Below are 15,954 nucleotides of genomic sequence, written 5' to 3'. Positions count from 1 at the left end.
TGACATGTTTCAATGCCACTCTCCCAAATCTTCCCACCCTCTCCCTCTCCCACAGAGTCCGTAAGACTGTTCTATACATCAGTGTCTCTTTTGCTGTCTCGTACACTGGGTTATTGTTACCATCTTTCTAAATTCCATATATATGCGTTAGTATACTGTATTTATGTTTTTCCTTCTGGCTTACTTCACTCTGTATAATAGGCTCCAGTTTCATCCACCTCATTAGAACTGATTCAAATGTATTCTTTTTAATGGCTGAGTAATACTCCATTGTGTATATGTACCACTGCTTTCTTATCCATTCATCTGCTGATGGACATCTAGGTTGCTTCCATGTCCTGGCTATTATAAACAGTGCTGCAATGAACATTGGGGTACACGTGTCTCTTTCCCTTCTGGTTTCCTCAGTGTGTATGCCCAGCAGTGGGATTGCTGGATCATAAGGCAGCTCTATTTCCAGTTTTTTAAGGAATCTCCACACTGTTCTCCATAGTGGCTGTACTAGTTTGCATTCCCACCAACAGTGTAAGAGGGTTCCCTTTTCTCCACACCCTCTCCAGCATTTATTATTTGTAGACTTTTGGATCGCAGCCATTCTGACTGGTGTGAAATGGTACCTCATAGTGGTTTTGATTTGCATTTCTCTGATAATGAGTGATGTTGAGCATCTTTTCATGTGTTTGTTAGCCATCTGTATGTCTTCTTTGGAGAAATGTCTATTTAGTTCTTTGGCCCATTTTTTGATTGGGTCGTTTATTTTTCTGGAATTGAGCTGTAGGAGTTGCTTGTATATTTTTGAGATTAGTTGTTTATCGGTTGCTTTATTTGCTATTATTTTCTCCCATTCTGAAGGCTGTCTTTTCACCTTGCTAATAGTTTCCTTTGATGTGCAGAAGCTTTTAAGGTTAATTAGGTCCCATTTGTTTATTTTTGCTTTTATTTCCAATATTCTGGGAGGTGGGTCATAGAGGATCCTGCTGTGATGTATGTTGGAGAGTGTTTTGCCTATGTTCTCCTCTAGGAGTTTTATAGTTTCTGGTCTTACGTTGAGATCTTTAATCCATTTTGAGTTTATTTTTGTGTATGGTGTTAGAAAGTGTTGTAGTTTCATTCTTTTACAAGTGGTTGACCAGATTTCCCAGCACCACTTGTTAAAGAGATTGTCTTTAATCCATTGTATCTTCTTGCCTCCTTTGTCAAAGATAAGGTGTCCATATGTGCATGGATTTATCTCTGGGCTTTCTATTTTATTCCATTGATCAATATTTCTGTCTTTGTGCCAGTACCATACTGTCTTGATAACTGTGGCTTTGTAGTAGAGCCTGAAGTCAGGTAGGTTGATTCCTCCAGTTCCATTCATCTTTCTCAAGATCGCTTTGGCTATTCGAGGTTTTTTGTATTTCCATACAAATTGTGAAATTATTTGTTCTAGCTCTGTGAAGAATACTGTTGGTAGCTTGATAGGGATTGCGTTGAATCTATAAATTGCTTTGGGTAGTATACTCATTTTCACTATATTGATTCTTCCAATCCATGAACATGGTATATTTCTCCATCTATTAGTGTCCTCTTTGATTTCTTTCACCAGTGTTTTATAGTTTTCTATATATAGGTCTTTAGTTTCTTTAGGTAGATATATTCCTAAGTATTTTATTCTTTCCGTTGCAATGGTGAATGGAATTGTTTCCTTAATTTCTCTTTCTGTTTTCTCATTATTAGTGTATAGGAATGCAAGGGATTTCTGTGTGTTGACTTTATATCCTGCAACTTTACTATAGTCATTGATTAGTTCTAGTAATTTTCTGGTGGAGTCTTTAGGGTTTTCTATGTAGAGGATCATGTCATCTGCAAATAGTGAGAGTTTTACTTCTTTTCCAATTTGGATTCCTTTTATTTCTTTTTCTGCTCTGATTGCTGTGGCCACAATTTCCAAAACTATGTTGAATAGTAATGGTGAAAGTGGGCACCCTTGTCTTGTTCCTGACTTTAGAGGAAATGCTTTCAATTTTTCACCATTGAGGATAATGTTTGCTGTGGGTTTGTCATATATAGCTTTTATTATGTTGAGGTATGTTCCTTCTATTCCTGCTTTCTGGAGAGTTTTTATCATAAATGGATGTTGAATTTTGTCAAAGGCTTTCTCTCCATCTATTGAGATAATCATATGGTTTTTATTTTTCAATTTGTTAACGTGGTGTATTACATTGATTTGCGGATATTGAAGAATCCTTGCATCCCTGGGATAAAGCCCACTTGATCATGGTGTATGATCTTTTTAATGTGTTGTTGGATTCTGATTGCTAGAATTTTGTTAAGGATTTTTGCATCTATGTTCATCAGTGATATTGGCCTGTAGTTTTCTTTTTTTGTGGGATCTTTGTCAGGTTTTGGTATTAGGGTGATGGTGGCCTCATGGAATGAGTTTGGAAGTTTACCTTCCTCTGCAATTTTCTGGAAGAGTTTGAGCAGGATAGGTGTTAGCTCTTCTCTAAATTTTTGGTAGAATTCAGCTGTGAAACCGTCTGGACCGGGGCTTTTGTTTGTTGGAAGATTTTTGATTACAGTTTCAATTTCCGTGCTTGTGATGGGTCTGTTAAGATTTTCTATTTCTTCCTGGTCCAGTTTTGGAAAGTTGTACTTTTCTAAGAATTTGTCCTTCTAAGAATTTGTCCATTTCTTCCACGTTGTCCATTTTATTGGCATATAATTGTTGATAGTAGTCTCTTATGATCCTTTGTATTTCTGTGTTGTCTGTTGTGATCTCTCCATTTTCGTTTCTAATTTTGTTGATTTGATTTTTCTCCTTTTGTTTCTTGATGAGTCTGGCTAATGGTTTGTCAATTTTATTTATCTTTTCAAAGAACCAGCTTTTAGTTTTGTTGATTTTTGCTATGGTCTCTTTTGTTTCTTTTGCATTTATTTCTGCTCTAATTTTTAAGATTTCTTTCCTTCTACTAACCCTGGGGTTCTTCATTTCTTCCTTTTCTAGTTGCTTTAGGTGTAGAGTTAGGTTATTTATTTGACTTTTTTCTTGTTTCTTGAGGTATGCCTGTATTGCTATGAACTTTCCCCTTAGGACTGCTTTTACCGTGTCCCACAGGTTTTGGGTTGTTGTGTTTTCATTTTCATTCGTTTCTATGCAAATTTTGATTTCTTTTTTGATTTCTTCTGTGATTTGTTGGTTATTCAGCAGCGTGTTGTTCAGCCTGGATATGTTGGAATTTTTAATAGTTTTTCTCCTGTAATTGAGATCTAATCTTACTGCATTGTGGTCAGAAAAAATGCTTGGAATGATTTCTATTTTTTTGAATTTACCAAGGCTAGCTTTATGGCCCAGGATGTGATCTATCCTGGAGAAGGTTCCATGTGCGCTTGAGAAAAAGGTGAAATTCATTGTTTTGGGATGAAATGTCCTATAGATATCAATTAGGTCTAACTGGTCTATTGTATCATTTAAAGTTTGTGTTTCCTTGTTAATTTTCTGTTTAGTTGATCTATCCATAGGTGTAAGTGGGGTATATTGGCAGAAATGCAAGGGATACTGTAGCCATCTGATTACCAGCCTGAAGAGGACCAAAAAAATATTCTGACTCCCTCATGCCTCTTCAAGAATTACAGGGGAATGGAGACACAGCCATTGAATTAAGTAGGTCCTAAAACCTACCTGACGTATGGATTTCCAGAAAAGGCTTTATAAAAAATGTAAAATAGGAGGAGGAGCCAAGATGGTGGAGGAGTAGGAAGGGGAGAACACTTTCTCCCCCACAAATTCATCAAAAGAGCATTTAAATGTCGAGTAAATTCCACAAAACAACTTCTGAATGCCGGCAGAGGACATCAGGCACCCAGAAACGCAACCCAGCTCTTCAAAAGGAGAGAGAAGAAATACAGCTCCACCCACCAGAACACCGACACAAGCTCCCCTAACCAGGAAACCTTGACAAGCCACCTGTACAAACCCACACACAGTGAGGAAACGCCACAAGAAAGAGAACTCCGCAAACTGCCAGAATACAGAAAGGACACCCCAAACTCAGCAATTTAAACAAGATGAAGAGACAGAGGAATACTCAGCAGATAAAGGAACAGGATAAATGCCCACCAAACCAAACAAAAGAGGAAGAGATAGGGAATCTACCTGATAAAGAATTCCGAATAATGATAGTGAAATTGATCCAAAATCTTGAAACTAAAATGGAATCACAGATAAATAGCCTGGAGACAAGGATTGAGAAGATGCAAGAAAGGTTTAACAAGGACCTAGAAGAAATAAAAAAGAGTCAGTATATAATGAATAATGCAATAAATGAAATTAAAAACACTCTGGAGGCAACAAATAGTAGAATAACAGAGGCAGAAGATAAGATTAGTGAATTAGAAGATAGAATGGTAGAAATAAATGAATCAGAGAGGATAAAAGAAAAACGAATTAAAAGAAATGAGGACAATCTCAGAGACCTCCAGGACAATATTAAACGCTACAACATTCGAATCATAGGGGTTCCAGAAGAAGAAGACAAAAAGAAAGACCATGAGAAAATACTTGAGGAGATAATAGTGGAAAACTTCCCTAAAATGGGGAAGGAAATAATCACCGAAGTACAAGAAACCCAGAGAGTCCCAAACAGGATAAACCCAAGGAGAAACACCCCAAGACACATATTAATCAATTTAACAAAGATCAAACACAAAGAACAAATATTAAAAGCAGCAAGGGAAAAACAACAAATAACACACAAGGGAATCCCCATAAGGATAACAGCTGATCTTTCAATAGAAACTCTTCAAGCCAGGAGGGAATGGCAAGACATACTTAAAATGATGAAAGAAAATAACCTACAGCCCAGATTATTGTACCCAGCAAGGATCTCATTCAAGTATGAAGGAGAAATCAAAAGCTTTTCAGACAAGCAAAAGCTGAGAGAATTCTGCACCACCAAACCAGCTCTCCAACAAATACTAAAGGATATTCTCTAGACAGGAAACACAAAAACGGTGTATAAACTCGAACCCAAAACAATAAAGTAAATGGCAACGGGATCATACTTATCAGTAATTACCTTAAACGTAAATGGGTTGAATGCCCCAACCAAAAGACAAAGACTGGCTGAATGGATACAAAAACAAGACCCCTACATATGTTGTCTACAAGAGACCCACCTCAAAACAGGGGACACATACAGAGTGAAAGTGAAGGGCTGGAAAAAGATTTTCCATGCAAATAGGGACCAAAAGAAAGCAGGAGTAGCAATACTCATATCAGATAAAATAGACTTTAAAACAAAGGCTGTGAAAAGAGACAAAGAAGGTCACTACATAATGATCAAAGGATCAATCCAAGAAGAAGATATAACAATTATAAATATATATGGACTCACATGATTTTTTTGTTTGTTGTTGTGACAGAACATTTACGGTCTACTTTTAGTAACGTCCAAGCATGTAGTTCAGTATTGTTAGCTATAGTCACCCTGCTGTCCATTAGATATTTAGAACTTATCATTTATCTGGAAGTTTGTACTTTTTGACCAGTGTCTCTCTACTTCCCTATCCCCCCAACTGACATTCTCCTCTCTCTCTCTCTCTCTTTTTTTTTTTTTTGAGTTTAGAATCATTTTATTTGTTTATTTTTAAACTTCTTTATTTTGTAATGGGGTATAGCCAATTAACAAGATTGTTATAGTTTCAGATGAACAGCAGAGGTATGCAGCCATCTATATTCATGTATCCGTTTTCCCCTAAACTCCCCTCCCATCCAGGCTGCCATGTAACGTTGAGCAGAGTTCCATGTACTGTATGGTAAATCTTGTTGGTTGTCCATTTTAAATGGAGCAGTACGTACATGGCATTCCACTCTTCTTTGAGTTTAGTTTTTTTAAAATTTTACTTGTGAGGTCATACAATGTTTGTCTGTCTTTATCTGATTTATCTCACTTAGCATCTCAAGCCTCCAGCTTCATCCATGTTGTCACAAATGGTAGAATTTCCTTCTTTTTTGTGTCTGAATATTGTTCCATTGTGCGTATGTTTGTGTGTATTATATATATAATACGCAGATACATATATATGTATCTCACATATTTTCTAATCTTTTTTATGCATTCGTCTGTTGACAGACACTTAGACTGTTTCCATGTCTTGACTATTGTGAATAATGCTGCAGTGAACATCGGAATGTGGTTATCTCTTTGAGACCATGACTTCTTTTGTATATTACCCAGAAGGAGCAGAAGAAAGATGGCTGGATCATATAGAAGTTCTGTGTTTAATTTTTTGAAAGTGAAGTGAAAGTGAAAATTGCTCAGTTGTGTCCAACTCTTTGAGACTCCATGGGCTATACAGTCCATGGAATTCTCCAGGCCAGAATACTAGAGTGGGTAGCCTTTCCCTTCTCCAAGGGATCTTCCCAACCCAGGGATTGAGCCCAGGTCTCCCACATGGCAGGCGGATTCTTTACCAGCTGAGCCACAAGGGAAGCCTTAATTTTTTGAGAGCCTTTCATACTGTTTTCCATAGTGGCCACACCAATTTCATTCCCATCAACAGCGTGTAAGAGTTCCCTTTTCTTCACATCCTTACTAATCTTACTACTTACTTACTTACTAATCTCTCATCCTTTTGATAACAGCCATTCTGACTGGTGTGAGGTGGTATCTCATTGTGGTTTTGATTTGCACTTCTCTGATGGTTAGTGATGTTGAACTTCTTTTTACATGCCTATTGGCCATCTACATGTCCCCTTTGGAAAAATGTTTATTCGGTTCTTCTGCCCATTTTTTAACTGCTTGGTTTACTTGTTTATTTGTTTTGATGTTAACTTGTATGAGCCTTTCATATATTTGGGATATTAACCCTTTATCAGTCATATCATTTGCAAATATTTTCTCCTATTCAGTAGGTTGTATTTTCATTTTGTGAATGGTTTCCTTTGCTGCAAAAAATCTTTTAAGTCTCATTAGGTCTCATTTGTTTAGTTTTGCTTTTACTTCCTTTGCTTTAATAGATAGATCCACAAAGAAAATCATGGGAGGGTTTTGAGCAGAAGGGTGCAAAATCTGATTTACATTTTGACAGGGTTATTTTTGTTACTATATTGAGAATAGATTGTGGAGAAATAAGGGCAAAAGCAGAGCTCTTTTGGAGGCCACTGCAGTCTTTCCCGTGAGCTATAATGGTGGCTCATATTCTCTGACAGATTTTGGTGGCCATGGTTGTGATGGGGTTGTAGGTAGTGAAGAGGGGAGAAATTTTGGATGTATACTGAACTGAGACTTCCCTGGTGGCTCAGATGGTAAAATAGATGCCTGCAACACCAGAGACCTGTGTTTGATCCCTAGGTCGGGAAGATCCCCTGGAGAAGGGAATGGCAACCCACTGCAGTATTCTTGCCAGGATAATTCCATGGACAGAGGAGCTTGGTTGGCTGCAGACCATGGGGTCTCAAAGAGTTGGGACAACTGAGTGACTTTCACTGAACTTAGGACCAATAGAATTTTTTTACGGAGTATAAGAGAGAGGAGTTAAGAATGAACCCTGGGAGTTTGGGGTAGAATAGCTTTTGTGGGGAAAACAGTGGGAGAGCATGATTCAGGGAAAGATCAGGTTAACCTGGAGATCTCTATTGGATTCCAAATGCAGATATCAAGTAAACATTGAATATGGGAGCCTGGAGTTGAGGAGAAAGGGTCTGGATTGACGATAGACTGTTAGAAAGTGTTGACATTGTTGATATTTAAAGCCACAAGGCTGTCAGAGAACACCAAGGCAGTATGTAATGACAGAAGAGAATTAAGGACCTTACTCTGGGCTATTCCAAAGTTGTTATGTTGGTTCCTGAGAGGAAGCAACCAATGAGATCAAAGAAATATGGTTTTGCTGGAAGCCCGTATTTCTGTGAGAGACTGTATCTGGGAGGAGGTAAAAATAACCTTGTGTCAGATGTTGCTGATGGATCAAATATTATCAGAACTGATAACTGCTCAGAATGGCTTTCCATGTAATGCTAATAAAAGTCAGGACTTTACAGTGGCGTACTAAGGCTCTTTTCAGATCTAACATTTAGATTTTACTCTGATTCCTCCTAATTTTGCATTCAGTTCTCATGACTACCGTTCTGACACTCTTTGAACAGAGGAATGGGTAAAGAAGATGTGGAACATGAACATATATGCCATGGAATATTACTCAGCCATTCAGCGGAGCAAAATTGGGTCATTTTGTGGAGGTGTGGATGGACACAGAGTCTACCACACAGAGTGAAGTCAGAAAGTGAAAGTGAAAGTTGCTCAGTTGTGTCCAGCTCTTTGTGATCCCATGGTCTATGCTGTCCATGGCATTCTCCAGGCCAGAATACTGGAGTGGGTAACCTTTCCCTTTTCCAGGGGATCTTCCCAACCCAGGGATCAAACCCAGGTCTCCCACGTTGCAGGCGGTTTCTTTACCAGATGAGCCACAAGGGAAGCCCAAGAGTACTGGAGCAGGTAGCCTATCCCTTCTCCAGCAGATCTTCCCAACCTAGGAATCAAACTGGAGTCTCCTGGATTGCAGGCGGATTCTTTACCAACTGAGCTATCAGGGAAGCCCAGAAAGAGACAGACAAATATTGTGTATTAATACATATATATGGAATCTAGAAAAATGGTACAGATGAACCCATCTGTAGGGCAGGAATACATATCTAGACCTAAAGAATAGACGTGTGGACATGGGTGGTGGTTTGTCTTGTTTACTGATCTATCCTAAGTGTTTAGTACCTGATAGTTGGTAAGTGATCAGCAAATATATATCGCCCGGGGTAACACATGTGAAATAAGTTATTGTTTTCAAAAGCTGCCAACTATGGGAATCCTTGCCAAGCATAGAAGTACTGTTTTGTAGATTTTAGATGACATTAACTCAGCCTAATAATCAGCTTCTTGACTCTGGTTATTTATTCAGTTTTCCCTGACTTGTGTGAGTTGATGAAGCTCAGAAATGCTTACTGTCTGCTGTGTCGCACGCGCTGCAGCTGGTGTCTGTGTTTCTCAGGTCTCCTCTAGAAGGAGAATGAGAGACACAGGTGTACCAGCAGTCGTAACAAAGTCTGACTGTGTGTGCTGTAAGGAATAATCTGGGGGTTTTGAAGATCAGTCTGGTGCAGACACATGCGGACTCAGAGTTAGCCAAGGAGAGGCATTTGAAATTAAATGGCTGTTTGGCTCACAGGTCCTAAAGGGGAAAGGCGTGCAGGAGGCCGTGCAGGGGCCTTATGGGCGGAGGCGCAGGGTCTGAGCTTAACCAAGCAGGTGGGGAGCCGGGAGACAGCAAGGCCCCGTGAGCAAGTGCCTTTGGGGGTTTTAGAGTAGGGACACAGCAGGAGTGTGAGGGGCTGTCACTTGGTGTGTTCTAGTGTCACTAGGTCAGTCAGAGGAGGGCAGGGAGGGAAACTTGTGGTAGAGACCAGTCTTACCACCCTGGTGTACCTGGTCCTTGGAGTCAGGGGCTTACAGTCTGTGGAAATGCTGAGGCATCCAGAAAATACTGTTTTGAAAATTTATATTACACTGGGTGGTGTTAGAAGTAATGTACCAGGTTTTGGATCCACATAGAAAAGATGTCCTGGCTGTCTGTAAACAGCCTACTTTAGCCTGAAAAGTCCTTCCCAGTGGCATTGTTGTCCTAAAGGCAGACATCTAGGCTTGTAAAGTGAAGTGAAAGTATTAATCACTCAGGCATGTCTGACTTTTGGGGACCCCATGGACTGTAGCCTGCCAGGCTCCTGTGTCCATGGAATTCTCCAGGCAAGATACTGAAGTGGATTGCCATTCCCATCTCCAGGGTATCCTTCTGACCCAGGGATCAAACCCGGGTCTCCTGCGTGGCATACAGATTCTTTACTATCTGAGCCACCAGGGAAGCCCTATTTAAATATACAGGGCTGGTGTCTGTGTTCTTTCTTCTATCTCTTTGAATGTCCTATTTCCAGCCAGAGCTAGACAACTACAGAAGCAGCTCCTGGCTGGCTCCTCCCGCCCCCTGCAGCTTACGTTGATCCTCTAATGTTTTTATAATCAGTCTTGCTAAATACTTCCTGTAGAGAAAATGAGTAGTGATGAGAAGTAATCTTGCTGCTTCTTTATTCTGAAAAATTCAGTGACTGATTTACAGATACTGCTTATTCATCATGATATGCCAGTGTGGAAGATGGGGATTAAATTTCAGCCTCAAAGGTTATGGGATCCCTCAAGGCTTGGAGTATAGTAATGAAAAATTGAGAACCTAAAATAAGGGATTTCAGAATCTGCATCGTGAATAAACTATTTTATCATCAGGTATTTGTTCTGCTGTGAATTTAGGATTATGTAGATAGGACTGTGCCGTGTGCTTTTTACTAGAGCTTTAGAACTTTCTCTACTGTATCTTCCATTGCTGTTCAGTTGCTCAGTCATGTCTGACTCTTTGCAAACCCATGGACTATAGCATACCAGGCTTCCCTGTCCTTTACTATCCCCTGGAGTTTGCTCAGACTTATATCCACTGAGTCAGTGATGCCATCCAACCATCTCATCCTCTGTCGCCCCCTTCTCCTCCGTCCCTCAATCTTTCCCAGCATCAGTTTCTTTTCCAATGAATTGGCTCATCGTATCAGGTGGCCAAAGTATTGGAGCTTTAGCATCGGTCCTTCTAGTGAATATTCAGGGTGATTGCCTTTAGGATGGACTGGTGTCTTTCTTATATTGTCTTTCTTTTCAGTTTAAGGCAAATTCTCTTCGATTCTTCTGAGTTCCTATATAACTTCTGAGCCCTTCCCCTCTGGTCTGGAGTGTGACTATTTAAGATTTTTCAAGCACTGCTAAAAGCCATTACCTAACTTGACACCCCAAAGGCTTGTAGGTCACCCCTTTCTTCTGAAGACTAAGATGTCTTAATCTTTGCCTGTGTATTAGGAGTAATACATGTCTTCCTAGAGTGCATGGTCTTCCTCTGCCTCAAATCTAATTCTCAGAGTTCCAGAAAGATCTCCAAAAAAAAAAAAAATTAGATCTTCTAGATGTGTGGTATACTTGTCTTAAAATACTATAGTTTTGACACAAAGTATCATATTCAAAATCAAAATTCATATTCTCCCTACACTCTGAAAAGGTCAAAAATATGAAACTCATTCCCAACCTTGCGATTCTTCTGTGTAGTTTACTTTTGTGTTGTTATGAATCCCCCTTCTGATGTATATATTCTTATATTATGGTAGTTAATCTAGTTCTTCCTTTGGCTGACTGGTCCTTTCTTGCGGTGTCTTCACTTATTCATTCATCAAGCACTTGAGTGTCTTGCGTGTGTTAGGCACTATGAGGAGGACCAGGGTCACAACCTGTGAGCTGCACAGCCTTTGGCTTTATGGCGACTTACGCCACTTACTGTTCCTCCAGGAACTGAGCAGGTTGTACCGGTGCAGGGCTGTCATGCTATTCTCCTAAAATCATGATTTCTTCAAGGCACATGTTATTTGAGCTTTTAAAATGTACTATTTAAAAACTAATAGCCAAATAGTTCCTATCTTTAAATAAGTTCTACTTTACTTCAGGTAGAGTGAGTAGTATAATTGTCAGTTCTTATTACATGTAAAGTTTTCTTGTGTCGACCTAAAAAATAGTCGCAACCTTAAAGTTGAGAGTTATGTTTTATCTGGTGGGAATTTTTAGGACTTCAAGCCCAGGAGACAGCATCTCAGGTGGCTCTGAGAGAACTGCTCTGAGGAGGGGAGGAGCCAGGTTATATAGAAGTTTTTCAGCAAAGGGCAGGTAGTCTGAACACCAAAAGGTTAATTAAAGAAAATTTAATTAAATTTAAAAAGTTAAAAAACTAATTAAAGAAAACCAAGTGGCTCAGACAGTAAAGAACCTGCCTGCAGTGTGGGAGATCTGGGCTCAATCCCTGCGTCGGGAAGATCCCCTGGAGAAGGAAATGGCAACCCAGTCCAGTATTCTAATCTGGAAAATCCCATGGATCTAGGAGTCTGGCAGGCTATAGTCCATGGGTTGCAAAAAGTCAGACAAAACTGAGCAGCTAACAACAGCAACAGATAGCCTAAGTTAAGGAATTTAACAGTTTTCTGTGCATTGGAAGATGCAAGAGTCTGGGCTCACTGAAATCATTCCTCCCATATGCCTCTCAGCTCTCTGAGGCCAGGATACTGCGTTGGTCATTGATCACACCTTGAGTTCCTCGGTGCTCACCATAGGGAGTGGCTGCAGCCTGAAGGGAGAAGGCAGTGGCACCCCACTCCAGTACTCTTGCCTGGAAAATCCCATGGATGGAGGAGCCTGGAAGGCTGCAGTCCATGGGGTCGCTGAGGGTCAGACACGACTGAGCGACTTCACTTTCACTTTTCACTTGCATGCATTGGAGAAGGAAATGGCAACCCACTCCAGTGTTCTTGCCTGGAGAATCCCAGAGACAGGGCAGCCTGCTGGGCTGCCATCTATGGGGTCGCACAGAGTCAGACACGACTGAAGTGACTCAGCAGCAGCAGCCTGAAGGCTGCCAGATTGAACAGGTACTGTTCTCCTTCCTGAGTGCCTCTCGGGCTCAGGGATTCGTATTTGGAGAGCAGGAATCACTGATGACTGTGACATTCTTGTTTACTGATATGGCAGGAAATACTCTATTTCTTACTTACAATATTTTGATTAATCTCTCCAGCTTTTCCTTTTTCATGATCAGTATAGCAGCTTTGACTCTGTTGATGCATGAGAAGATCAGGCTGACTAGCCAAAGGAAAGAGACCAGGCAACATCTCTCTTTCATTCTCCTTAAGAGCTTCATTCTCCTTAAGAGCTTTGGCCAAAGGAGACTGTGACCCTGCACCCTTCCACTGCTCCGTGGCCATTCTTCAACCATTGTTCTTATAAGTTAGGAAAGCATCACAGTAATTTTATATATAAATATCATGGAAATGTGTTATCCACAATAGGGAAATGTTTAAATAAACTACACTGTAATGATAGGAAATGCTTTCTTTAAAGTGTTAAGTGAAAAAAATAGCATATCAAATGACATGTAACAATAATAAACATATTAATAATAATATAAATGTAATAATACCAAAAATAATACAGTGGAAGAGCGGCTGATGTGTTTTAAGCAATCACTGTGTTATGAACATGTTTTAAGTCTTTGCACTTATTAACCCATTTAGTGTCCTCATTTAATCCCCAGAACAACCCTATCAATTGGCCATTGTTAGCCAGTTTTTCCATGCAAACAGAAAAATGTGGTACAGGGAATTTAGGCAACTTGCTAGGTTCAGTGAAGACAGTTCAGGTCTTTAACATACTTGGATTGTGGCGGGGGGCAATGACAGACCTCAGACCTGTAAAAGAGGCTCCTTCACTGTTGGGTGCTATGTGTCATCAATGTGGCCACAGGGATGCTATATGGGTAGATGGGAGCAGCACCAGCTGTGGATTTGGGAAGACTTCCACGTGGAAGAAACATGGAGCAGAGTTTTAAAGGAAGAGTTGGTTAGTTTTCCAGCTGAATAGGCAAATGGGAAAAACTTACGATTAGTACCAAAAATGTTGCTCTCAGAAGCTGACTGCTACGTAACCAATCATGGGACTTCATCTGAACAACACAGTCATTGTCTGCTGTTTCTTCATGGCTTATCTAACAAAAGAGAGTATTCAAAGCTCTATGGAAGTATTCAATGCTATTTAATCATTTTAAATTCCTTAAATATGTGACTGCCGATTTTCCTGTGGTTTCTCAGGTAGATATGATCGTGACCTTGGGAGGACTTGCTGGACGCTTTGACCAGATCATGGCATCTGTGAGCACTTTGTTCCAAGCGCCTCAAATAACTTCTTTGCCAGTTATAATAATCCAAGAGGAATCTCTCATCTACCTGCTCCAACCGGTAAGTGAGGATTAAATAGACTGTCTGCACTTTGCTTCTACAAAACCTGTAAGATTTTTGTAGATAAGGCGAAAGCATCTGCCCAGTTTATGTGTTTCAACTGAGTGAAGTTGACAAGTTTGACTGCCTCTGGTCACTGAGGGGGAAATAGGTGGAAGAGAAGCTGTAAAACTTTCATTTTGTTGTACTTAGAAAAAAAAAATCAAAGAAAGAAAATAAGGTTTTCAATTAAGTTGATTAAGAATTAAATTTAGCATTTTTGCATTTTGAGCAGCTGCATATGAGTGTCACTTGAGAAAAATCTCATCAGAGGAAGCACAAAGCTTGGCAAATATTTCAAATGGAATTCTCAGATATTTTCAGTGTTGTCGTAATTGGAAACTGTATTTGATTTTGTGAAGTACTTAAAGTCTTTAGCTTTTACTGTTCATAAGTTGCTTGCTTGTTAATTTCACTTTCATGATGATGTCATTCATTTCCCATGATAAACCGCAAGGGGGTTTTTTTATCAATGTAGTGCTTAGAATAGAATTCTTATTATATAAACACGTTTTATGAGGTTGATGGGTGTATTTCAGTTTGAAAAATGATAGCTTGGTAACTTTTTTTTTAAAACAGTGGACAGTTTTTTCCTTTTTTGCCTCTCATTGTAGTGTGCTACATATAGCTTTGCTCCCACTCCATCTGCTGTTCACCATCTGTAGCTTGTCATTACCTAAAAATTGTTGTTTGGTTAATATGGCAAGTTATAATGCATGCTCACCATTGTTCAGCCACTTGTGCGTTGTTTTTTTTTTTGCACTGCCTGGCTTTGTTGCTTTCTGGAACACTTTCTGTGAGATGTGAAAAGGAAGTTGAAGAATTCAGTTTTCAAACTTCACGCTGTCCATTTGTTTGGTCAGCAAACAGTTATGGAGTGCCTGTTGCCTACCTGTTACACTGCTGGGTAATTGAAGATTAAGCAGAAATAGTAACATAGGTTCTTTAGAACTATAGTTCTGTATCCTGCATCAAACCTGGACTGGCGATTCGTTTCTTATGTGATATTGTACATGTTTTAATGCCGTTCTCCCAAATCATCCCCCCATCCTCTCCCACAGAGTCCAATAGGCTGTTCTATACATCTGTGTCTCTTTTGCTGTCTCGCATACAGGGTTGTCGTTACCATCTTTCTAAATTCCATATATATGCGTTAGTATAGTGTATTGGTGTTTTTCTTTCTGGCTTACTTCACTCTGTATAATAGGCTCCAGTTTCATCCACCTCATTAGAACTGATTCAAATGAATTCTTGTTAATGGCTGAGTAATAAAATAAATAAATAAGAAAAAAAAAGAACTATAGTTCTGAAGATCTGTAGTACATGTCCAGTGAAGGAGACATTAAACACAAACATAAAGCTAGATTGAAAGTTTAGAATATAAAGATGATAAAAGGTTATATAATCTGGTCATGGGTGTGGCAAGGAAATGCTTACAGAGGCATTCACATTTTATTCAATCAATTAACTCAACAAATGTTTACTGAGTACCTGCTGTGTGTCAAGTGCTTTTCTGAGGATACAGCAGCCAGCAATAGCAAAACCCTTGCTTTCATGGAACATGAATTCTGTAGAGCTTACGTTTCAACAGACCCCTGAAGGATGAGTAGATCTCTGTTATGGGAAATGATGGGAAAGTCATTCCAGTTAGAAGGAGTCACTAAAGAAAGAAAGAGCTGCAGGGCATGTTGTGGGATCTACAGGTAATACTGAGCAGCCGTATGGAAAATACCTAAATATCAGACTCAGAAGACTCTGAGGTCCAGAAGACTCGTTTAGATCCTGACTGTGAAAAGCCTTGAATGATATATACTAGAGTATGAATTTTTTTTGCCATAAGCTATGGCAAAGTCATTAAAATAGTTCAGTTAGCAGTCTGACATGCACAGATATGCTTCTTAGATTTCTAATTAGGTGTTTGTTAAATACTTAAAATTTCCCGACACTTTCTGAAGTGTGAAACTCTCTACAGCTGTGAAGCATTGAGCTTTATTGTTTTATTATGATTTTATTTATATGAT

The 15,954-nt window shown here is 39.5% G+C and overlaps 1 protein-coding gene across 3 annotated transcripts in view; it reads left to right on the top strand.

Moving 5' to 3' along the window:
- Positions 1 to 15,954, top strand: part of TPK1 (thiamin pyrophosphokinase 1) — a 393,495-nt gene that overhangs the window by 215,626 nt on the left and 161,915 nt on the right. For all 3 annotated transcript variants that reach the window (XM_061415011.1, XM_061415012.1, XM_061415013.1), the window contains exon 7: positions 13,748 to 13,894. In XM_061415011.1, coding sequence (XP_061270995.1) covers positions 13,748 to 13,894 — 147 coding nt within the window. The remainder of the gene's footprint in view (positions 1 to 13,747; positions 13,895 to 15,954) is intronic.

The sequence above is a fragment of the Bos javanicus genome, chromosome 4 (genome assembly GCF_032452875.1).
Source record: "Bos javanicus breed banteng chromosome 4, ARS-OSU_banteng_1.0, whole genome shotgun sequence".
Lineage (NCBI taxonomy): Eukaryota > Metazoa > Chordata > Mammalia > Artiodactyla > Bovidae > Bos > Bos javanicus.
Note: the sequence above shows the minus strand (reverse complement) of the source record. Positions and strands in the feature narration are given on the sequence as shown.